Source organism: Physeter macrocephalus, chromosome 13 (genome assembly GCF_002837175.3).
Source record: "Physeter macrocephalus isolate SW-GA chromosome 13, ASM283717v5, whole genome shotgun sequence".
In the NCBI taxonomy this organism is placed as follows: Eukaryota; Metazoa; Chordata; class Mammalia; order Artiodactyla; family Physeteridae; genus Physeter; species Physeter macrocephalus.
Window position 1 is genome coordinate 14,795,183 of NC_041226.1, and position 23,639 is coordinate 14,818,821.

Genomic DNA, 23,639 nt, shown 5'->3' on the forward strand with positions numbered 1-23,639 from the left:
TAATTCTGACACATTAACATACCCTAATGAGTTAAAAAGTGTCTCCCAAATTTTTCTCCAATGAAGTAAAAAGAAGTACTTACGAAGCTAACAGTTCAAGAGCAACTAGTTTGTCTTTACTGAAGGTGAAACAGTTGAGTATATTGACCACTTCTGCTGGGTGAACAGCCACCATTTTCTATTAATATAAAAAATAATGAGAAATTTTTTCAACGTGAGAAATTTTCATGCAAGAAATTGCCTTTTGGGGGGGGATATAATTAAATGTTCTTAATATAAATATTTGAGATGAAAACTGCTTAATCAAAAGTAAGTCCTAACAACTGTGTGAATTAAAATTAGGCTTTTCAATGTAACTACTTTAATTGAAGAGCTAAGTTCTCCTATGTGCTCCTTCTTATCCACATTTCTCAATATGTTCATCTATGGAAAAAAAATTTACATGTTCTACTTTCCTCAGAAAGGCTATATAAAAATGGATATTTACAAACATGGGAGATACACTGCTCGAGAAGTTACAAAAAAATTCTATTCCTCAGTTAGAGTGCTAGGTACGCCACAATCAGAACTTCCTAGTGAAGTCCATGGCACCGAATAGTGTTATTAAAGAAAGGTACTCCAATCACATTAGAGGAAAGATGGGTTAAACAGGTTTCTTTACTGAACTTTCTTAAGGGCCTTGTTAACGTGCACTGTGACAATCCAAGGTTGTGTGGACTGTTACATAATTTATTTGCCTGGGATACCTATATCTTTGAAAAGCAGGTCAATTTATAAATGTATGTTAACAGTGCAGGAAATTCAAAAGCAAAGTCAAGATAAGGAGACCATTTAGAATCAACTGATCAACAAAAGTGGTTTTCAAAGACTTTAACTCCTGTACCACCAAAATAACTGGTAAAACCATATACCCCACTGCATGTTTTTAAATTGACATCTAAAAATTTTACCGGAAGTTTTACGTATCTGCAAAAGATAGATTTCCTTATAGGTAAGTTTATTACAAATTTCTGGAAACCTTGGAACTACTGATCTAGTTCATTTACTTTATGAAAATGTCCATAACAGAACCTGTCAGTCAGTCTTCAGTAGGAAAACAGTCAAATCAGACTTACTTTGTCTATAAGTACACTATGGCGTGCCTGTGCAGCCTTCTCACCTCTGATTTTTAATTCTAAAGTAGGTGGATAGGCAAGCCAGCCTAAGAGCTTTGTCATGAGTCTGCTGTTCTGATAAAATAAGGCAAGGTTTGTTATCAGTTTGTTTTCTGTTTGTTGTCCTGATAAAATAAGGCAAGGTCCCCATCAGTATTTCTTACAGAAGCTCTGTTTTGCTCTCCCTCTCAGGATAGTGCATTGTCTCTTTGAACCTTAGAGAAAGATTTTCACCCCCAGCTGATGGGTGAGACCTTTTTTTTTTTTTTTTTTTTTTCCGGGTAAAGCAGAAAAAAAGCAATTGTTAAAGAGAAGAAGCACCAACAGACCCAGCACTTTCTAAGGCAAATTAGTTTAGGAAGCTAAGGATTGTAGATTTCCTTAAAGCTATCAATGCCTGATCCTCCCAGGAAAATCTTCCTATACCGCCAGATCCTGTTCGACTTTGGTGCCTCTGTTTATCTAGGCTCTAGAGCTGTGCTATCCATATAGTAAGTCACCACTAGACACGTGTGCCTGTTTAAACTGAAATTTAAAAATACCTTAAAAATACCCTTCCTCAGACAGATGACATGTTTTAAGTGCACAAAAGCCACATGTAGCCAGTGGTTACCATAGTGGATAGAGCCGATATAAAACATTTCCATCATCGCTGAAAGTTAATTTGGACAGTGTTGGTCTAAAAAATGTAAGTATAAACCAGTCTGACTATTCTTCTAAGACTAAATACAAGAGGGTGAAGATATACAAAAATAAAAGTAAATAAAAATACTTAAGAATTCAAATCCTATGTTTTGCTTGCCTATAAATATTTTCTACTCCAATCTGCCAATCAGGACCCTGTACAATTTAATAGTACAGTACATACGATTTAAACTTACAAGTTTTAATTTTTTAACATAGTTATTTTGAATAATCAAAGTATAACAAAATTTAGTGTATCTAATGCAAACAAATTACAACTTGAGATGAATTAGAGAAAACTAGGGGAGAATTCAAAATACTTAAATTCTACATTCTAAGGAAAAATAAATTACTTACATGCTGTAATGCTTTCATTGCCTTTAACTGAGGCTCAGCCCAGGAGAAATATCTCAGTAAATCAACCACCTGAAAGCAAAGAACTAATTTAGCTCTAACGACAACGTGTTTGCAAACATTTCTCCAAGACGTACTTTAGTACTTTGAATTACTATTCAAAGTGTGCCGCCTGGGCCCCGGCGATGAGGCACAAGAATGACATCAGAGTTCAGATTGCGCTGATGGACTAGCCAAGTGCGGCTACTGAAATTTAAATCAACTGAAATCAAATCAAATCAAAAACTCAGTTCCTTACTGGCACAAGCCACATTTTAAGGGCTCAACAGCCATATGAAGCTGGTAGCTACCATGATGGTTACTGCAGAGAGAGAGAGAGCATTTCCACCATCACAGAAAGTCTTGGACAGCATTGGTCTAGAATAAAGGAAAGTATAAGGTACAGGAAGAAGAAGGTACCTGAAGAAAAGGAAAGCTGGAAAAGTACTAGATGGAGATAAAAAGTCACGTAGGAATATAAAGATATAGTATGAATGGAAAGTTTCAAAACATTTAGCGGAGAATAACAGTTTTAATCAATCACAAAAGGGTGTTCAGTGGTGCGGTTTAGTGTAGGTCCACTAACTTCTACTCTTTAACTCACATCTGGAGGGCATACTACTCTTACTCAGACCACAGATCTAGTCCCTAAAAATGTAAGAATCATCCTGAATCACGCCAGCAGCTTCTAAATGGTAAGTCATTTTGAGAGCGCAGCCAGCCAGGCTCTCTCCCACTACCACCAGCGAAGTTCAAGTGAATGAGGGAGATACTGTGCAACAGCCAGGAAGAGGTGAGCAGACACCACGATCACAACACCGAAGTCTCTGCGTGGTCACCACCACCTGGGTTCACTGCCTCCAAGGATACCCCAAAAGGGGAAAAAAAGACTCAAGATGAGAGGGTAATAAAATCTGGGTTAATGAATTATTTTACTGTGAGCTCCTAAAAACGTGTTAAGGCTTCAATTATCCCACAAAGCGAGGTTAATGTTAGGAACTGGTGTGCTCTGTGAAGAAGAGTAAAAATACTTTTCACTCCTTAATGAGAGATACATAAAGAGCAAACAAGTATTGTGGGTACTTCCTATACAGTCTTCTAAGAGTGTATGTATGCCCTTACTTTTATGAGAATAATGTTTTTTACTATATACAGTAAATGCTACCTGGGACTTTACCAACCATAAAACGTTATAAATTATCATGCATGATTATATTATAATATAATAATATAATAAGCTTAGAAGGTCACACTTAGAAAGTAGCTTGATAAAATTTTTAATGACTTTAGCAAAGTAATTAAATTTTTAGCAAAGTCATTAAATTTCCACAATAGGAAGTTTTCTACAAAATTTCACATATATACACAGAAACACAAGAGAAGGAAAGAAAAGCTATCAGCTCTGTGAAATTATAAATCTTTCTCCGAAACATTTAAATTTTAAAAAAAGCATAAGGCGATTTTGAAGAGTAATGGGATGGCTGAAAAACCCTCATTAAATAGACAGCAACACGTGCAAGTCACAAAGTAGCTTTGAGGAATTTAGCAGGCCGAACTACAGCCTTAAAATTATTCAAGTTTTGAAAGTCTTGAGAAACAGATGAAAAGTTGGAGCATTTACTAACTCAATCTATAGATTCATCCACTGTTTACCCTATTCACGTTCCCAACCTTTTCTGTTCTCCAGATGTACATTTCCATTTCTGGTCTATTTCTCTATCAAGTATTTTCCAAGTATCTCTTGGAAATCCAGATTTCTCTGCACATGTGTGTGTATATACATGCAAACCTGTTTTTCAAAATCGGCAAACTCCCCCTAAAGTTGGGTGAAAGTCCCAACCAAACTACCACACTGAAAATATTAGTCTTCTGGCAGTTACAGAAACTACTTATTAGACACTATTTTTTTCTTATCTTCTAAAATTTTTACTTAGTGGCTTCACGTAAGAACATATATCACCATTTGTTCGTTTTATAAAATGTAGTGAATTTTGCAATTATGGACTTATAAATACTGTACAATTTTGGGTATGTTTACCATTAGAAGTTTACAACATATGATACTGTGCCCAGAATATAAACACTTTGAACTGCTTTCTTCAGACACTGCATTTTAAAATCATGTTAGCATATGATATCGTGGTGAAAGTGGGTATGTTCATAAAATACCCCAACTCTAAATCATGTAAAGTTTTCTGCTAAAACTGAAAGCTTCTGAAGTTCCTGAATAAACACAGCAACAAAGTAAAAGCAATTCTGAACTTGACCAGCAGGTAAATAAAGACACTAATCAGAACGTCAGTGTGAAAAAAAAAAAAAAAAGAAAAAAAAATGCTATTGCTTAAACAAATAAAGGAATACCTGTTCACTGGAGAAATATCCATGCACATATTCAATTGCTTTTAATTTGTACTCTGTCAAAACAGCCTAAAAAACATAGAAAAACAGAATGAATATATGTAATCATATGCATATATCAAAACTGCCTAAGCAACTCAAACAGCCCTGGCACAGGAGGCTGATAACGTCACCATGGTGATGTGACATTCTACCTTCCCAAGTTCCATGCTGTAAGGGATACACTGAGACAGCCGGAAAAGCCCCTGGGCCTCCCTACTCACTCCTACAAAGGAAGGGAACAGAATTGTAAGAGATATGATTCGACATTAATAGAAATTAAGTATTCCTGGAAAAGTAACTGCAGTTTTAAAGCATCCAAAATTCAACAAGCCGTCATTTTTAAGGTTAAACGTACTACCCATTACTCATTCATCAGATAATTATTTATCGCACACCTATATGTGCTAAGTGATAGAGAAACATGGATAAGACACGGCCTAGTCCAGGCTCTCAGTATTTCTACAGGGATGTGAACCCAGGAGCCAATCTGTGCGCCTGACACTAACTGGCAGTGCGGCCTCTGAAAGGTATTTTAATTGCCCTGAGAGCCTCCTCACCAATCACTACCCACCTCAGTTACTGTGAGGATTAAAACAGTCAAGAGTAGATGTGACACATAATAGGGAAGTTCAGAGGGACGTCGATGGCCTTGACCCAGTACTATCTAGAGCCGAAAGAAATCATGTATGATCTCCTTGCAACTATATGCTAAGCTTACAGATGGAAACACCAGACTATCAAAATTTGGTAACAACTACTCATGAAAAATCCACTAATCTCCTTTATATGGTGACAGATGGTAACCAGACATATTGTAGTGGTCATTTTCTAGTATACAGAAACGCGGGTCAGTGTTGTAGGTCAGTTACACTCCATAAAAAGAAAAATCAACTAATCCCTTTGCATTCACTGCAAAACAATCATATTTGTACTTTTCACACGCATCGTTCTGCTAGGAGAAAATACTATGACCAGTCAACAGAGAAACACATCCAGGGAGCTCAGTAGCTGAATTTTCACTGAAGAAGGGGAGGGAATGGTACTCTGGATAATGTACTCTCGGGAGTTTTAGAGTATTATTGCCATTATTGGACACAATCAAAAGCGAGTTTCTGGCCCAAATCCTGGATTGTGTTGATGCCAAGTCATGTCTTAATTCTTTGATCAGCACCGGAGAGGCCCAGCTGTATCCCCAGGCACAACACCACCACCACGGCACCCAGGAGTCAGACTACCCAACTTTGAGCAGTGGCCTCCTCCCTCACCAGGTGGGTCACTTTGAGCTGGCTAGTTAACCTCACAGATACTAGATTTGCCCTCTGTGAAATGAGCATTGTTAGCAGGATCTAATCAAATAACGCATGGAGAAAGTGCTCAGAATAGACACACTCAGTTAAGTGCTCAATAATAAAAGACTATTATTATTATTACCCCCTTCTTAAAAAGCAAATTAAATACTGCTTTTCCCCTCCTTTCTTCTCCCCTCCTATTTCTCTTTCTAGTGTCTTCTTACATGGCTTTGTTTTAAATGACAGTAGCGACAGACAGGATTACCTACAGATGTAACGGTGACATTCAGGAAGATACTACCTGGTTTAACCTGACTTACATTTACAAAGTCTGAGAGCAATTTTTAAAAAGCCAACAGTAACTCACACACTTAGATATGCTTATATATTCATCCCATTTTAATAGCCTAATACTACGGTGATGTATCTAATTATTTGGCATAGACAGCAAAAGATGTATTTTGATTTCAGACCAGAAATAAAGGACTTAAGTTGCTATGTATTTGATTTTAATCTCTGGAAAATTTCCTATTCCCCTCATTAGTAATTACTATGTCATCGTCCCAGAGTTCAGAAGGGAGAGAATATGCAAACCGACACTCTATAGCTTCCAAAAGTAGAAATCAACTGGTCTACCCGAACAAATTATTTTCTCATAAACCGTAGTTTAACATCAGCTCATGGACAAATTGTGGCAAATTCTAAGTATATAATTAGCAAGCTAATGTTTTATTGCAAATTTTCATTGGACAAATTGGGTTTGCAAAAGCATAAATTTCATTCAAAAAAGAACACTCAATATCCTTACAAATGTAAATTGAACCTAACACGCAAATCTGACGAAGAAAAAAGAGCTTTAAAAAGGATGAAGGAAAACAACATTTTGCTTTACAGAGAATGAAGAAAAACAGCATGTCCACAAGCAATTTTATTAATAACTTCGTAAGCTGAAATAAATATTAATCACCAGAGCACAAGGTAACAAATCTTTTCGCGTCAATCAAGGGTCTTAAAGATATGCAAATGGAAGATAATTGCCCGGAAATTCTAAGCAAAGGACCCTGTATTAGCATAAGAATGGTTAATCAGTCCTTCCAGGTTTAACTTTGTAAACTCTTTACTTTTTGCGCTTGAAATAGTGTTAGGCTCAAGGGTACATGCCAAATTTTTTGCTGTCAGTTTCATTCTGGGAGGTAGGCTATGCACAATAGCCTCAAAATGAAGCAAAAACTTGAAAGCAGGAGAAAAAAGTTTTGAAATGCGAGTGTTTGAAGCCCATTCCTAAGAATGACTTTAAACTTAATGCCACACTTACTAGGACACTAATTTTGTCCGGCACAGGCAACAAATATAGTCCGCTTATACTCAGATTTAAAAAAACTGTAATAATAACTACGGTTAAAGAAACTAACTCCCTACGCTATTATCTCTAGTTTTCACTCACTCTTACGTTACTGAAAATGAGGAAATCGGTTCAGAAATATTAAAATCACTTATCCGAAACTACAGAGCTATTAAAGATTTGTAGCGGGTTTCGGAACCAGGGGCTCTTTATATAATATCCGCAACACCGCACAGATTCTCAAGAAGTTTAGCGTTAACATAATTTCTATTTGTATCGTGAAGTATATCAAAATATAAACTCCTACTCTATACGTTAAAATTCCAACCAGTTTTGCAATCCTTAAACCCGTATTTTACACAATCTGCACGCAGTCCCTCAAAGAGAATAAATCACGAGAATTCGTAGCTCACAGATTTAAGGAATTAAGTGCAATTACCTTTCTAATTTCATCCAGCACCGTTTCAAAGGACTTTTTGTCCATCTTGACTACTATCTCGACAAGAAGAGTTACAGTTTCAATTACAAAACGTTCATCCCTGGTCCGCTCCGACAGCAAAAACGTTTACAGCTGAGAAGAAAAAAAAGACTCAAGGAGCAGGAGAAAGGATGCGAAGAGGTAGAGTACTTCAAGCTCTGCAAAAATTTCTAAAAATGGAGACTTATAAAAACTTTTTATTAAAAACAAAACCCGTCAGGCTTCCCCAGCTTCTTTACACAAAGCTTCAGGACCCCCTCGGGGAAGAGAAACCCGAGGTTCGGTAGCCGGAGGCAGAGCGTCGGTCCCCGCAGCTCAAAGGCAGGCGCCGCCGGGGGAAGGTCCGGAAGCCGCCTTCCCGAGTGGAGCGGCCCGGAGAGCAGAGGCACCCGCGCCCCGAATCCCACGGGCGGCGAGGAGGGAAGCACCGGCTTCCCGGCCCGCACTTGCACCTCGGCCGCCGCCGGCCGCCCCTCACCGCCGCGAACCTGGCCTCATGGCCCGCCTCGCGCTCACTCCCAGCAGCTCCGCCGGACTCCTGGGTCCCGTAGCCCGGGCAGCAGGGGCCTGGCAGCTCTTTGTTACCAGCTGCCACCGCTTCCGGGAGCTGACCGGCCGCCGGCGAGCACCGGGAGCCGGGCGAAGGGGGCACGGTCTCAGGTAGGGGGACTCCCGAGGACCGCAGCGCCAACGGCGCCAAGAGCCCTTCCTGGTTTCCCCCAGAGCTTCCCCCGGCTCGTGGGGGCCTTCAACTGAGCCCGTCGCGCCAGCGTAAACTCAACTCTGCGCCGCCAGCTGAAGCCACTCTTCGCGGAGAGCCTATGGAGGGGTCCTGGTGTGGGAATGTAGGTGTCCATAGCGGATGCCTGGATGTCTCGGAATTGGATGAAGTTGAAGTCTTTCCCAGAGCCTGAAAGTTATTAATCAAACCTTAATTCTAAGGTTTGATTGTGCTAATTATTGGTTGTTAAGTCTGAATTTAAAAGAATGAACGTCGAGTGGTTAAGGCATATCTACGGGCGCCCCGATGTTGGCGGACTGGAGCGGTCCACAGCGTGGACCGTCCGAAGTGTGGTCACGGGGTAAACCCGGGGCACGTGACATGGGGATGGGGGCAGGGGGGAGGCAGGCGGCGGGAACGCGCTGGGAATCCGGAACCCCAGTTCTGATTTTCTTTCGCCCTAGTCTTTGCCGCCTTCTGGCTCTCTCCCAGGCGCATTGGAGCTAGGAGCTCAGTGCAGCGACGAACCGCGTGGACCTGAGGCTGTCCGGGCGGCCCCCAACCGCCTGCCTATCTTTCTCCCTCGCCAGGATTCCTGTCTAGTCATGACGAGATTCTGGGTCTGCGTAGCCGGCGCTGGCTTCTTTCTTGCGTTTCTGGTTTTGCATTCTCGATTTTGTGCCTCTCGGGTGAGTTGGATGGTGAGGAAATGGCTGTCGGGTGTGTGGATAGCACTGTGGGGAGACGGTCTTGGTTGGGATGGAGGTGGCGCTGGTTCTCTCACTAGTTCATCTCAGAACCTGCACCGGGGGCCGAACCGCCGACGCGTTGCCTGTTTCTTAGCGTTAAAACGTGTGTAATATGGTACATCGCCATTTTTCTTGTTTTCTCTTCTTTCCCAGCTCCCGTTACCTCTTCACTTTGCTTTTAAAACTTCCTGGAGAGCTGAGGAAGCCCTTTACCAGCTGGATGTGGATTGGCCTAAGTATTCAGAATACTTTACTGGAGCAACATTTTGTGTTGCAGTTGACTCCCTCAACGGATTGGTTTACGTAGCCCAAGTAAGTAAAATTGGGATTTTTTTTTTAAGTTATGAATACAAAGAAAACAGTTTTCCTGTCTCACCGAACTCAGTAACTGTATACGTTTGTATTACGCCAATTGTGGAATTCGTTTTTTGAGTTAAAGTTAATACTTTGGTTTTGAACGCGGTAGAGGTTAATACTGTAAGGTTTTGTAGATGGTTTTTTAAACGTTACTAAATTCCTCGGTTAACCTACAATTTTTGTTTCTCTCTGCCAAAATAAAGATTGCTTCCTAAAAAGTGATCCTATCTAATAAGCAGTTATTTTTGTATACCTTCAGAGAGGGGATAACATCCCAAAGGTATTAGTGTTCACAGAGGATGGATATTTCCTACGAGCCTGGAATTATACAGTTGACACACCTCATGGTATATTTGCAGCCAGTACACCACATGAACAATCCGTCTGGATCACGGATGTAGGAAGTGGTATGTGTAGTAATACCTATTAAATTATCTTGCTAGAAATAACATCTTTGCCCATGTTCTTGCTTGTGCATTTTAAAATCAGAGTGGCCGAATCTAATTGTAATTCCTTTATTTATTTATTTTTTTTATTTTAAATTTGTATTGTAATTCCTTTAATGATTCGTGAAATCGCTTGTTTCTAAATCTTTATATTATACTTCTGTAGAATCAAGACATTTAACAAGGAGGCTATAATTATATGATCTTTCCTTCAAGTTGTCACAGGGCTTTTGCCTTTTAAAATATCAGTTGCTCTTCCTAGATCAGATAATTCTAAATTTCTTCTGTGAAGCAAGATAGAATGGCGATCTCTAAAAGCTAATGAATGGAGTTCTTGCCTTTAGTTTTCCTTGACCACTTCTCTTTCAAAGGAAATTATGCTGATAGCAGAAGTTATAATAGGCTAAATGCCTAATAGTTTTAAACAGATCTCATGTGACGATACAATGAAAAATCTTTGACTTCAATTCTTGCTATTGAACCACATGCTTTAAAAAGCGAAAAAAACAATTATTCCAGGTGAAACAAAAGAGAGAGAGTGAGATGCTGAGAGACCAGAACTGCTTTCTTGCCCAGAGTAGAAGATCTGCAGAAACTGCTGGTGTTAATGTTTCTGAAATCCCCCTGACTTCAGCACGTCTGAAACCTGCCTTCTGTCGAATATTTTTAGTAGAATGTGCTGCAAAACAAAGTAAGCACAGTTGAACTTAAAACTGTGAGATAAGTTTTCAGAGATAACTGTTTGCTTGTGCTTGTGGCTTAAGACAAGATGGTATAAGAGATAACCTGGTATTATCTTAGGATCTCAGGAAGGAAAGAGATCTTAAAATATTTCTAGTCTTACTTGTTCCAGTTATGTTCATGGCTTGAAGGTCCTTCTGTTTCCCCACTTCTGGCTAATTCAGATACCGTTTTGGAATTAAAGAGGTCTCAGTTTTTGTAAGAAGTGCCTTTACCACATCTGTTCTCAGAACCCAAAAGATTTCTGAGCCTCAGCCCCGTGACCCATTTATTTAAAGCTGTATTTTGGATGGTAAGATTTTGGTTAACCCCCCAGAATCTAAGTTATCTCTGAGTTCATTAATTCGTTCCATTCATGTGATCCTTTTTTATAAAATACTTCACTGGTTCCCAGAAATAAAAAGATCACACGTGATCTCTTCATTCTTTCCATTATAGGTTGTTTTTCCACACACAGATCTGAAGACGGTTTTTCTATTCCTTCCTATATTTCGAAGAATAAATTCTCTTCAGTAAAAACATGGCTGCATATCATAGCCATTAAAAAAAAATTATTTACTGGTATTCTGTTTCTTTTCCAATTCCTTAGAGACTTTGTAGTTTGCCTTCTTTAATGTTTTGTTCTCTTATTATTGCTACAGACTTTCGCTCAAGTCTCCAAAACAAGTATAATAATAAACACAGTTGTCAAGGTCGATTGTAATGCAAGCTGAGTCACTTTATTTCCAGAGAGCCCATTGTTTCCGATTTATCATTTGAATGCCTACCAGTTAGTTGGTCTTGGTATGCTTTCAAGTTGGGCGCTGTTAACTGCTTTATAGTTTTTCCCTATTTGTTAATATTCCACTTTATACTTCCGCTTGTAAGATAATTTTAACGCAAAGAAGTTTCAGTGTGAGAAGATAAGATACTGGTGATTTGGAAAGATCTAGTCCTTTCTTAGGAAAGAAGAGCTAATGGGTTGAATTTTGTATTTGTTTCCACTAGGAGAAAATGTAGCTTAAAAAAGTCAGTATTGTTATAAACCAACGGTACCGCCAAAAAAAAAACTTAAAAAAATTAACACAGGAATAGATATAAATGACTTTTATAAACAAATAAACAGAAGTTTGTATTATAAAGAACTTTTTCAGTCACCCACTGAAATTGGAGATCTGCCCGTGAATGACTGGAATAACAGTTTTCAAATATGAGTTGTTCGTTTTCCAGATCCTTCTTAATTTTCTTATACAAGTAATGCTTATTCAAGGTCATAAGATTAAAAAAAGAAAATGGTCTACCAGTACTTTTACATCATGAGCCTTCTGTTTAAGGAGTCAATTTTTTTTTTTTTTCCAGTTTTCTTTATTTGGATTTAGAATCTTATTTGGAGTACCTGAGGTTTTAATTCATGAACAGATTTGGCTGTAACTAATGAAGCGCTATTGCTTGTCAAATATAACATTTAATTATATGAGCCTTTTAACTTTTTACTGCTATTTAATTCTGTTAAATTTTTGCTCTCAGCTTACTTGAAAAATGTGAATGTTTGTACAATGGTTATATTTTTGAAATGTGCATGTTTATCTTTATAGGACTCTACGGTCATACTATTAAAAAATACAGTTCCTTTGGTGATCTTGTTCAAGTTTTGGGTACCCCAGGCAAAAAAGGCACTGGTTTAAATCCCCTGCAGTTTGATAACCCTGCAGAATTATATGTGGAAGACACAGGGGATATTTACATTGTGGATGGAGATGGAGGATTGAATAACAGGTTGATCAAATTGTCCCAAGGTACGTGGCTTAGTTTTGTATGGTATTATTGCAATACTTTAAAACTGAAGGAACTTTTTGGCCAACCCAGTATAAGAATGTTACTTAATAAGTTGGATTTAATTTGTCTGATACTCAGTATAACTTCAGTCTTTGCCTCTGTCTTCACATTTCCTTCTTCTCTGTGTGTCTCTTTGTCTCAAATCTCCCCTCCTTTCCCTTATAAGGGCACTAGCCATTGGATTCGGGGTCTGCTCTGATTCCAGAATCACCTCATCTCAGTATTCCTAACTTATTGGAAATAGGGCCTTTGCAGATACAATTAAGGTCACATTCACAGCTCTGGAGATTGAGACTTGGACATGTCTTTTTCTGGTGGGGCTGGGGAGAGGGACACCTTCAACTCAGTACAGGGGAATTAAATAAGACGGCCTGTAGAAACATAATTTTTAAGCTCAGAGGAATGGTAATACCAAATAACAGGTTGCTTATAAGAGGAAGCAGTTTCAGGATGAGGTTGACATGAACCCTAAACAGTGGTTTTGAGTTATGAAAAATTCAGGTGGAAACAGTCATTAAAGAAGCAGATTAATTGCTTGAAACAGGGAAAGACTTTTTTTAAGCATACAGATTATAGTCAAATGGATGTATAAACAGAAAGCCAGGAAAACATAATCAGCTGGGGGTATAACTGAATAGTTTGTAACTTATGACATAAAATGTAACTAATGTAAATGCATAAGGTATTCTGTATGTTGTTCTGACCATATATGTGTACCATTTATAGGTTTCATGATCCTTTGGCTACATGGAGAAAATGGGACAGGGCCTGCTAAGTTCAGCATTCCTCACAGTGTTACAGTTGATTCTGATGGTCGGGTAAATATACAGCGTCGCTGTGGACTGTCTGCATATACGGGAGTGGTGCAGAGCATGGATATGCGGGCACACGGGGCTGTCTAGACATTTGGATACGTGTGTATGTTAGTGGATGTGTGTATCTGGGTATGTCTGGGCAGTTCCTCTGGGTATATCCACATACTCTCTTATAAATGTTTGGGTCCTATAATGAAGTTCCCCAAATATTTAGAAATGAACAAAATAGATCACCTCTGTCACTGAAAGGATAGAAGAAGCAAATAATGGAACAGGATATAAGGGAAGTTACCTGAAAAAAAAAGAGTTGTGTTGAGAACGTGTTGGTCAAAAGGGAGATGGAAGAGGTTAATCTTGGAAGCTTGAAAAAAGGAGTGACCAGGCAGGCTCTGGTTCTCCAGATGACCCAGCTCCCCTCTGTCTGAGGAACAGAGAGCTTTAACTAACACATTTCAATTTCTTTTTTTCCCACCTCTGTCTGTCCACTACCACCTCTTTTGCTTTTACACACCTTTAAGCATACGTGTCTCTTCTGGGGAGTCACCTTCCTGTAACCAAACCCACCCAAAATGTTTTATATTAGTTTCTCCGCCTGTTTTCCTGTAGTAGCCCTTACTTCCCCATTATAGTAACTATCACTGTAAGATGACGGTTAAATCGCCTCCCCTAATGAGAGTGTAGGCAGTACGAGGGCTGGGACTGCATCCCTTCTGCTTTCTGTGTTGGTGCCTAGCAGCAGGCACTGACCTACTAAGTAAGATGACGTAGCAGTCAGCTCACATATTTGTTAAATGACTGAATGCCTTGGTGCGCAGTGGATGCATCAGACTATCTTGGCTTCACGCCATTAGAAATTTCGTTCATTTCCACTTCTGATTCTGTGCTCAGCAAGCAACCTTCTGATTATGACTTGGCTTCCTATATTAACAGAGAGAGAACGTTTTGATGATAACATCTTCGAGTATTTCCCATTGTAGATAGGAAGATAACTGAACATAGGAACTTTGTCTGTAAATTGGGAACTGGAAAATTGGAATTCTGGTTTTGCACGTTACCCTCCTGAACCTGATTAGCCACTCCCCTCATGGGATAAGAACAAGGTCAGGTTTCTGAGTCGGCAAGACCTAGACCCAGGTCAGTTCACCATGGTGAGGAATGTCCTTGGAGGTCACTGGATGGGGATCCTCTAGCATCACCAAGTGATGAAAACCGGGCGTGTTCGTTTCTGGACCCTTGTGTTTTTGTAACAACAGCAGCACTACTATTGTGGCATTTAACATGATTAACTCATTTAATCATCGTCTCAACCCTGTGTGAAAAGTTTATTAATTCCAGAGTTAGGCTTGTTGTTTCTTAAACCAGGTTTCTCATAATAAAAATCTGTTGAGTAGGAAAGATAATGCTAACAACCTATAGCGTCATTCAGTCCAAGGCTCTAAACTGTATTTCCTCCTTGGTCATTTATCTCAGACAGTAATTCCAAAATCCTTAAGGAAACTCCTCTTTAGTAAAGAATCATAGATCAGGGAAAGATCTAAGAAATAACCTTACTTAGGGATCAACAGCCTTTCTAAAGTGATACACTGAGTCTTTATTTGTTTCTGACTAGAGATGAATTCAGTGGCTACCAAAACTCACACACATTGACAAAGATTTAGTCAGGGTTACCCTGAATAAGTAGTCCTGAATCCACGAATCCAAGAACTCTGGGGATCCTCGAAAGGGGGAAGTAGAGCTCAGCATGTTTGGCCCATCCTGTACATACGCTGCAGGTTGTATACATCACATACGGTGTGCGAAATGTCATGTAGGCCCAACCTGCCTTCCTGTCTATAACGACAGTTTCCTTAAGAACTCATGGCAGCCTATAGCAAACCTAAGTTAAACCTACTGTTAGCCCATTATCATGCTTTATATGTCACTAAAATCTCCCAAGCTTCCTCTTTAGTTTGGCACTTCGGTTTGGCACTTTGGACATACCCTGGTAAATAGCAAGTAGAGGTTTAATGATGCGATACGAGTGAACAGCTGGCTTCCCGCTGGCCTGGGGTCCTAAAGAGCAGGGCTGCTTTTCTATGTCTTTGTCTTGTTAGCTGGCCCAGGAGCCAACAAGTCAACAGGACTCAGTGACAGCGGTTAGAGGAGGGAATGAATGAATGCTGTCGCTTCTCGGTGTCTCCTGATCCTCTGCATTATTGTGGAGTACTCCAGCTTTTTAGTTAGCCAGATGTTTCGTATAGTAGAGCATTCTCGGCTTCGGGTTAAGACGGATGGCCATGCATGGCTCTCTCGCTTATTGTTAGCTCTGCTTAAAACAAAGTATTTAACCTTTCTGCATTTGAGTTTCTTATCTGAAAATGGGGTTTTTAATATTATCTTCTTTGAGATCCTCTAAGTCCTCAATGGGAGTGTTTATGAAACTAATGAAAATAAACATTCATTCTCTCCCCCTCTTCTGTTTTCTTTCTTTGGGTTCCCAGGTGTGGGTGGCGGACCGAGGCAATAAAAGAATTCAGGTGTTTGATAAAGACACGGGGGAGTGGCTAGGAGCTTGGAATAATTGTTTCTCCGAAGAGGGACCTTCTGCAGTCAGGTAATCGTTTCTTTTTGTTTTAAAATGCTTGTTTGATTTGGTTTACGTTAAGTTTCTCTGAAGAGCTAGCTGAAAGTTTAAAACATTTACTGTTAATTTTAATCAGGGAAAAAGGAGAAGGAAAGAAGTTTTCAGAGAACATGTAATCATATTTCAAATCCCAGGCAGTGTGAATATGGTTAAACTCTCAGCACGCTGGGGGATCCAAGTATCAGAGATAATAAAGGCTGGACCTTCCTACATCCTCTGCCCTTGAGATGCAGTTTATTTTTAAACAGAGAATGAAAATAAAAATCTTGAGTCTATAGTTTCAGACCCAGCCTGACACCGATTCTCCATTAGTTTCATCTCTGTGTAATATTCCAATATTGTTAATTTTAAAAACGTAAACTAATCTCTGGTTAAGTCTGTCATCACAAATCTCTTGTTCCCTGCGAAGCAGAATCAGATCAATTTTCAAGCCCCCTTAGAAGAACCCTTCAGCAAGCAGGTCCTTACTGTTGTGTAGCACTGTAGGGACTACACATCTTGAAAAAATAAACATTTATGTTAACTTTGCCCTGGTTGATTATGTGACATGTCTTCCTCCTTAGATTGACTCCCGACGGGAAGTACTTGATCGTAGCCCAGCTGAATCTGAGCCGGCTCTTAGTCGTGGCCGCGCCCCCGGTAGGAAGCATTGGCGACTGTTCGGTGATCAGCACGGTCCAGCTGGCGGATCAGGTCTTGCCTCATCTCTTAGACATCAGTGGGAAGACTGGAGCCATCTATGTAGCAGAAATTGGAGCAAAACAAGTACAAAAGTACGTCCCTGTGAATAGCTATTTCTCTTCATTCGGTTCGTAACTGTTTCTTTCCCTGAAGGTCTTTCAAGTGGAAGTTCAGATTCTCTGGGCCATTCTTGTGACTTCGTTTCACACATGAGTGCATAAGGATACTTTAATGAAAGAAACGTAACTCTAATGAAAAATGGGATGGGAAAGCGGGACTAAGGTGGTAACCCAGTAATTTGCCCTATAGACTCATTCTCCCTGGCGGGGGAAAACACAGGAATAAAAATGGGTTTGCAGGATAATTTATTGAATTTCACATAAACAACACAAACCTTCACTTTATTCACTTAGTAAAAAATGAACTGCTTGAGAGATGGGGTCAGATGGGGTCTTGATTAACGAGAACGCGCAGAGTGCCAGGTCCTGAAGATTCAGGAATGAGGAGGCAGGGTTGTCTGTGTGCCTTTGAGGAGCTTGTAGTCCACAAAACACGGCAACAGCAACGCACCAGGGAAGTAGGACTTTCAGAAGGAGGGGTGTTATGTCTGAATCATGGAGACTTTGCAGGGGAGTCCGTTTGAGCTCTGACTTGAAAAACTGAGGAGGAGAGAACGACGTCCAGGTACAGATGTTAAGAAAAGTGCAAGCTTGCTGTGAACTTTGGTAGACTTTATTTTACAGGCCCAACTGGCTTTGGTCCTTTAGCTGTAGGATACGTAGTTTCATCCTTTAAGTGTAGGAATAAACTGGCTAGCGTCTAAGCACTTTATTGAAAGGGGTTTTTACAAATAACTGGATTGGTTTTTCAAGGTAGCTTTAAAAATAGTTCCTCTCAGTGCCGGCACCTTCCTTCCTTCCTTCCTTCCTTCCTTCCTTCCTTCCTTCCTTCCTTCCTTCCGTCTTTTTTTTTACATGAACTCTGTCCATTTCTAACATTTGTCTACCTCAAGGAAGTTTTAGAATTATTTATGGGAGCCAAACACTTGGAGCTATTAAGATGAAGAATTTCCTACCTTTCTATTTCTATGTCTCTTTTTTACCCCTTTGAATATTGGCCTCCCAATTAAGACCATTTGTTCAGTTTGTTCTAGTTCATTCTAGGTTTGGAAGGAACCTTGCCATATTACAACCTTTCAGATCATTCTTTGCCTTTTCTCGTATCAGCCTCCGTCTTTATCTCAGTGTTTTACTGTAAATTGTACGGCAAGTGAGAAATCTTGAGCTGACTGTCCTCATTACCTGTTAGGACTGGCGTCTGTTTTCCAGACCTCGAGGAACTTACACTTTTGTCATATCTTGATGCAGTTAGGAAGGTAAATCTACCAACAGGAAACTCTCTCCTGTGTTCCAAGGCCATTGATGTGTGTTTGGGCCACTGGTCAAGCTGTGTGATCTAAGTGAGTTGCCTTAGTTTTCTCTTCAGTGAAATGGGAACATCATTGCCTTTCCTCCCTCAGGAAGGCTGTGAGGATCAGATGTGCAATAGGTACAAATGTGCCCTTTGAAATCTGTAGCTCCAAGTGCATTAAAGTCATCTTATTAGCAAGGGTCCTACTAAATGTGCTATTTACCTGATACCAGCTATCAGTTTTGCCTTAATTTTGCATTTATTGCTTTTTTTCCACAACGTATCCTCACAAACGTTATGCAGTTTAGCCAAATCGACTTGGATGAAAGGAAGTAATTTGAGTTTTTATTGGTTTTGTTTCCAAGCCAGGACAAGAAGTGCAAATGTCTCTTTGAAAGAATATAGGTTAGATTTTGTCATTTCAAAAATGTTGTATTTTACTTTATTTTATACCAGATTTTTATACAACTTGCTGAAAGTATTGTTTCCATGTGTCCTGCTAAAAGTGTTTATTTTATTAGCATACTTGTAATCATGGTATCTCACTTTTTTCCTTTGGATTAATTGGTTGAATTAATTGAATGAGAAGTGTGTTGTATTTTCTATTAAAAAATAAAAGTTTTGGAAAGAATGCAATATTGTCTGATTTTCCAATTAAAGTTTGATTTTATTGTTATAAAAGCAGTCTATAATTTCTTATTCCACTGAAGGATTTCAACAATCATGAAATCAATCACAGGTTGAGAGTATATTCTCTTCATTCACAGTTGAAGTGAGGGCTGAAGTGTGTAAATATTCCCAGAGGTTGCTTAGAAGACTTAATGTGGCTTTTTTGCGGGGGGGCGCTCCATTGGGTCTTCGTTGCTGTGCGTGGACTTTCTCTAGTTGCGGCAAGCGGGGGCTACTCGGACCCCTTTCTGCGGTGGCCTCTCGTTGCGGAGCATGGGCTGTAGGCGCACAGGCCTCAGCAGCTGTGGCACGCGGGCTCTAGAGCGCAGGCTCAGCAGTTGTGGCGCACGTGCTTAGTTGCTCCGCGGCTTGTGGGATCTTCCCGGACCAGGGCTCGAACCCGTGTCCCCTGTTTTGGTAGGCGGATTCCCTACCACTGTGCCACCAGGGAAGCCCCCTTAAGGTGTTTAAGATGGTGGGTGGGTACAAATGATAGTGATAACTAGCTAACTCTATATTTTTGCATTCGAAATGGAATCTCTTTACACCTCTACTTTCTAGATTTATTCTGGGGGGAAAGGGGTAGGGTGTTCTAAGTTAGAAAACCAAAGGCTATAGGTATCTTTCTTAACCTCCACTACAACATTGGGTTTTTAAAATGGAATATTTGCCCATCAAAGAAACCATGTATGCAGTGTGACGATAAGCGTAGGAGACCTCTATACTTTGTGCTCAGGTCATGTAACAGATTAAAAGACAACTTCAAGCAATGTGGCTGTTGTTAAGCTAAAAGCAATCAAGGCCTAACTTTTGTTTTGCCTTCGTTGGTTTTAAAACATTGGATTTTAAAGCAGGATAGATTGGATAGCCAACATTGGAACAGAACTCTTTGTGACTTAGTTCACTCTATGACAGACTCAAGGACCATCCAAGGACAGAATAAAGATGCAGACGTAGAGAATGGCCTTGAGGACACGGGGAGGGGGAAGGGTAAGGTGGGACAAAGAGAGTGGCATGGACATACATACACTACGAAAAGTAAAATAGCTAGCTAGTGGGAAGCAGCCGCATAGCACAGGGAGATCAGCTTGGTGCTTTGTGACCACCTAGAGGGTTGGGAGGAAGGGAGACGCAAGGGGGAAGAGATATGGGGTTATATGTATATGTATAACTGACTCACTGTTTTACAGCAGAAACTAACACACCACTGTAAAGCGATTATACTCCGTAAAGATGTAAAAATAAGTAAATAAAACTGGAAACTCAGATTTTTGCTCCTCAGACGCACCAAAGTAAATCAGAATCAATGAAGTCTTTTAAAAAGTCGGAATAAATCACATGTATTTATACAACAAAAATGTACAAAACAACAAATGTATGAAGACAATTAGGCAAGCATCTCCTGCCCTAGCAGTTCACTATCTAGTTGGGAAAACAAGCCACACAAACCCCCCTTACTTTTCAGGCTCTTTCTGGAAGTGCCCTTTGGTACTTGTGTTACATTCATGATACAAAAGAGGGCAGCAGAGTCCAGCTTATGATAAGTGTTTCTTGGACTCAAATGTGGACATCTGTTGACTTTCTTTATACTTCGCTTAAAATCTGAGGCTATAGTGTTAACCACACTTAATTTTTCCTCTTTTTCTTCAGTTTGCTTACATCTTGAGGAAATTGGTTTATAGGTGACATATTTTCCAAGGGTTGTTGGAACTTTCTACTGTTTTCATTGGACATTGCCATGTTTAAGAAAAAAGGTGGACTCTTTTCAGTAGTTCAAACTGACAGCCAGAAGTGAATAACCCTTTTTAAACATTTAAAACTGTAACCTGAAAGGTGTATTTAGTGCAATAGAGAATGTATTTGTGTTAGCAGGGAATTATTCCTTTTCTCCCTACTAGCTTTTTGTTGTTGTTTTAACAATTTTGCTCTGTGGCTGCTGACTCTTTTACAGATGAGCAAAATGGATTATTTACAAAGAGACCAAGTCATTTCTCTACCACACACTTACCCATAGAATCCCTGAGTTTATTAAGTAAATTAATCCTCTGAACATTTAATGACATGTAGATACTCTTTGTATATAAGAACTGAGTGGAATTTGAACAATGAAAAACAGCACTCTTTGAAACTTTTGTTTCTTCCATTGTAAACAATGAAATGACATTGTCATGATTTAATTCTGCTTCAATGCAATTTGTAAAGAAAAGACACCATGTCATTCATGAAACAAGCATGCTTTGAAACGAGCATGTTTTAGGTAGGTTGAGTCTTTTGAATAAAATCTTTTAAAAGGTAGATCAAATTGTCTGTGTCACAACAGGTTCATATCCTAAACTTGCCTCAGTTTTCAGCCACTTCATTCTCAAGAAAGAAAATGTTAGTAGCATGGTGCATATCTCAGATTTATTCTTTACCAGAATTGATTACTATAATGTGTTATGCAAACTTTTTTCCCATAGGACTTTTATGTATTACAATGGTCACAATCACCAAATTTTTATAACATTTTTCTTCATAGTATATGTACAGGAATATTTTAATGTTTTCATGTTTACTGTGTTTAAATACTAATTTTTACTTAACTAAAGGGATTTAGGAACTAATTATGTATACATTTGTTTTTAATCAACACTAATTTAAAAAATTTATCCAGTTATTTTCTTTGTGGGGGGTGTGTGTGTGTGTGTGTGTGTGTGTGTGTGTGTGTGTGTGTGTGTTTAAGTATGTGTGTAAAGGGCATTATGCCCAAATAGTTCAGAACAACTGTATCAAAAGAATTAACTGCAACTTAACCATGGCTAAATGTAAATTATATACATTGAAAGAGTCATGGAAAAAAGCTGATTTGGCAACAAATTGTCTGAAAAAGATTTAGAAAGTTTGTTGACCAAAAATATTACAGCCATGTTAAGAAAAACTTGTTGCAATCTCAGGTAACATCGATGTAAATATAATGGCAAGTTTATAGGTAGGATGGTCTGTGATCCTGGTAAGCAGAGCTGAGATCTTGAAGTTTCCTTTGGGATGCAGCATTTTAAGGGAGAATGCCACAAATAGACTAATCCCAAAGCAGGTGACCAAAATAACACGGTGTTTGGAAATAATTCTGAGACCCTGACAGGGTGATCATGTAGTAGTAGAGTGAGCTTTCCTCTAGAATTAAGACAATGAGCAGAAATAACAGAGTGGCCAGTTGGCCCAGCCCAGTAAAAAAACCTTCCAGTGGAATGGATTGTGTTAATGCTGGGAGTGGTAAAGCTCAGTGGTTCAGAACTTGAAACCTGGAGTTAGGTCGACCTGGGTTCTGATCCAGGCCCTGCCACTTAACTTTCTGTATTGTTTTGAGATTCTCTGCTTCATTTTTCTCGTTCGTGAAATGGAAATAATAGTATTTTCCTCATAGGATTCTTGTGAATACAAATAAGATCATGCATGTAGAGCATTACACCCATTCTCTGACACACAGGAAGCACTCACCAAACCTTAAGAGATTCACTTGCAGTATTTAAGCCACAGATGGGCAGCCGTGCCACCTTTGGGCAGATTCTTACACTGGGAACATGGTGAGGCCAGATGACCTTCCCTATCGTATGATTCTGTATTTAGTCGCGGTATTGAAAACTGAAGGTATAGTTGTAAAAACCTAAGTTATCTGTCATTTAGAAATGGTCATTTTTTAAAGACAGGTTTTTCGCTTTGCATTGAAGCTATTTATCCATCCAACAGGTACCTACATTCCAGGTACCAGGAATACAGTGATGAGCAAGGTAAATTTTCTGGAATTTACATTCTACATGGGGAGACAGAACAGTTTGAATGGAAAAAAGAGATTCTGATTAGAATATGCAGTACATATGAACACTTGATTGGCTAAATAAACACCCATTCCCAACCTCCTCCCTTACCTTCCACCACCTTAGAGACTGGTGCTTGCTTTCTCAGCTAAACAGCATCTAGAGTTAGCCATGTGATGTGATACGGTCTGGCCAATGCGGTCCTGGCACTTGTGGAAAATCATTTGGTTTTTTGATTTTTAAAAAAGGTATATTTGGCACCACCATCTTCTCCCTTGAATTGAACTTGAATGTGATGCCCGGAGTTGCAGCAGCCTTCTTGGAACTATGAAGCAACAAACCAACATTCTTAAGGAAGACAGAAAGCTAGAAGGAGCCTGGGTTTTTATGATTCAAGAATCACTGAACTGGCCTTGTAGTTCCTTTCTGCACACTTCTTTTTATGTGAGATAATTAAATGTTTGAGTTACTTAAGCCACTGTTAGTTGGATATTTTCTTGCAGATTAAATTATTCCTAAGAAATTCAATATTGAATTAACCTGTATTAATTTGGGATGGATGGATATTTTTTATGGTTTTAAGAGTCTGTATCCAAGAAAATAATTCACTCTGCTTTTATGTCTTATGTCCTTTAATAAGATTGTATTGGCGTTTTTTAAAAAAAATATACATCCTGTACATTTTGACACACATTTTGATTCCTATGTCAGATTTATCCTATGTATTTGTTAATTGTAGCTACTATAGTAGGATTTTATTCCCCCATTTCTAATTAGTTTTTGATGGTATAGAGAAAAAGTATCAACTCTTTTTACATATATCTACTCACCTTTATAAACTCTTACTAATTTTAATTAGCTATTATAGATACTCACATATGCTAGGTATACCACTCTGAAAATAAAGATAAGTATACATCTTCAATATTTTTATTGCTTGTTTGATTTTTAAAATTTTATTGCATTAGATACACTGTGCAAAACAATGTTGAATGCTAGTCATGATATGGAATATCCTTATTTCTGATTTTAATGGAAATGTTAGTACTTCACTAATTAATATGATGTTTGCTATTAG

The 23,639-nt window shown here is 39.1% G+C and overlaps 2 protein-coding genes across 7 annotated transcripts in view; one reads left to right on the forward strand and one right to left on the reverse strand.

Annotated features, from left to right (window-relative positions):
• PROSER1 (proline and serine rich 1) overlaps positions 1-8,469 on the reverse strand; it is a 28,096-nt gene extending 19,627 nt beyond the window's left edge. The window contains exons 1-5 of the mRNA XM_028497687.2: positions 8,229-8,469; positions 7,702-7,833; positions 4,593-4,658; positions 2,196-2,264; positions 84-178 (exon numbers count right to left, since the gene is read on the reverse strand). Coding sequence (XP_028353488.1) covers positions 84-178; positions 2,196-2,264; positions 4,593-4,658; positions 7,702-7,746 — 275 coding nt within the window. The 5' untranslated portion in view covers positions 7,747-7,833; positions 8,229-8,469. The remainder of the gene's footprint in view (positions 1-83; positions 179-2,195; positions 2,265-4,592; positions 4,659-7,701; positions 7,834-8,228) is intronic.
• A 393-nt stretch (positions 8,470-8,862) lies between these two features.
• On the forward strand, positions 8,863-23,321 carry NHLRC3 (NHL repeat containing 3). 6 transcript variants are annotated; one of them, XM_007117017.3, is made up of 9 exons: positions 8,863-9,150; positions 9,364-9,522; positions 9,827-9,974; positions 12,329-12,529; positions 13,296-13,387; positions 15,865-15,977; positions 16,571-16,780; positions 22,494-22,534; positions 22,810-23,321. In XM_007117017.3, exons 1-9 carry the CDS (start codon positions 9,067-9,069, stop codon positions 22,890-22,892), a joined length of 1,131 nt encoding a protein of 376 aa, XP_007117079.2. In that variant the 5' UTR covers positions 8,863-9,066; the 3' UTR covers positions 22,893-23,321. The 6 variants fall into 6 exon arrangements, with proteins under 6 accessions (XP_007117079.2, XP_028353366.1, XP_028353368.1 ...); XM_028497565.1 differs by lacking the exon at positions 9,827-9,974 and adding an exon at positions 10,533-10,704; XM_028497567.1 differs by lacking the exons at positions 9,827-9,974; positions 22,494-22,534 and adding an exon at positions 10,533-10,704.
• Positions 23,322-23,639: the final 318 nt, after the last annotated feature.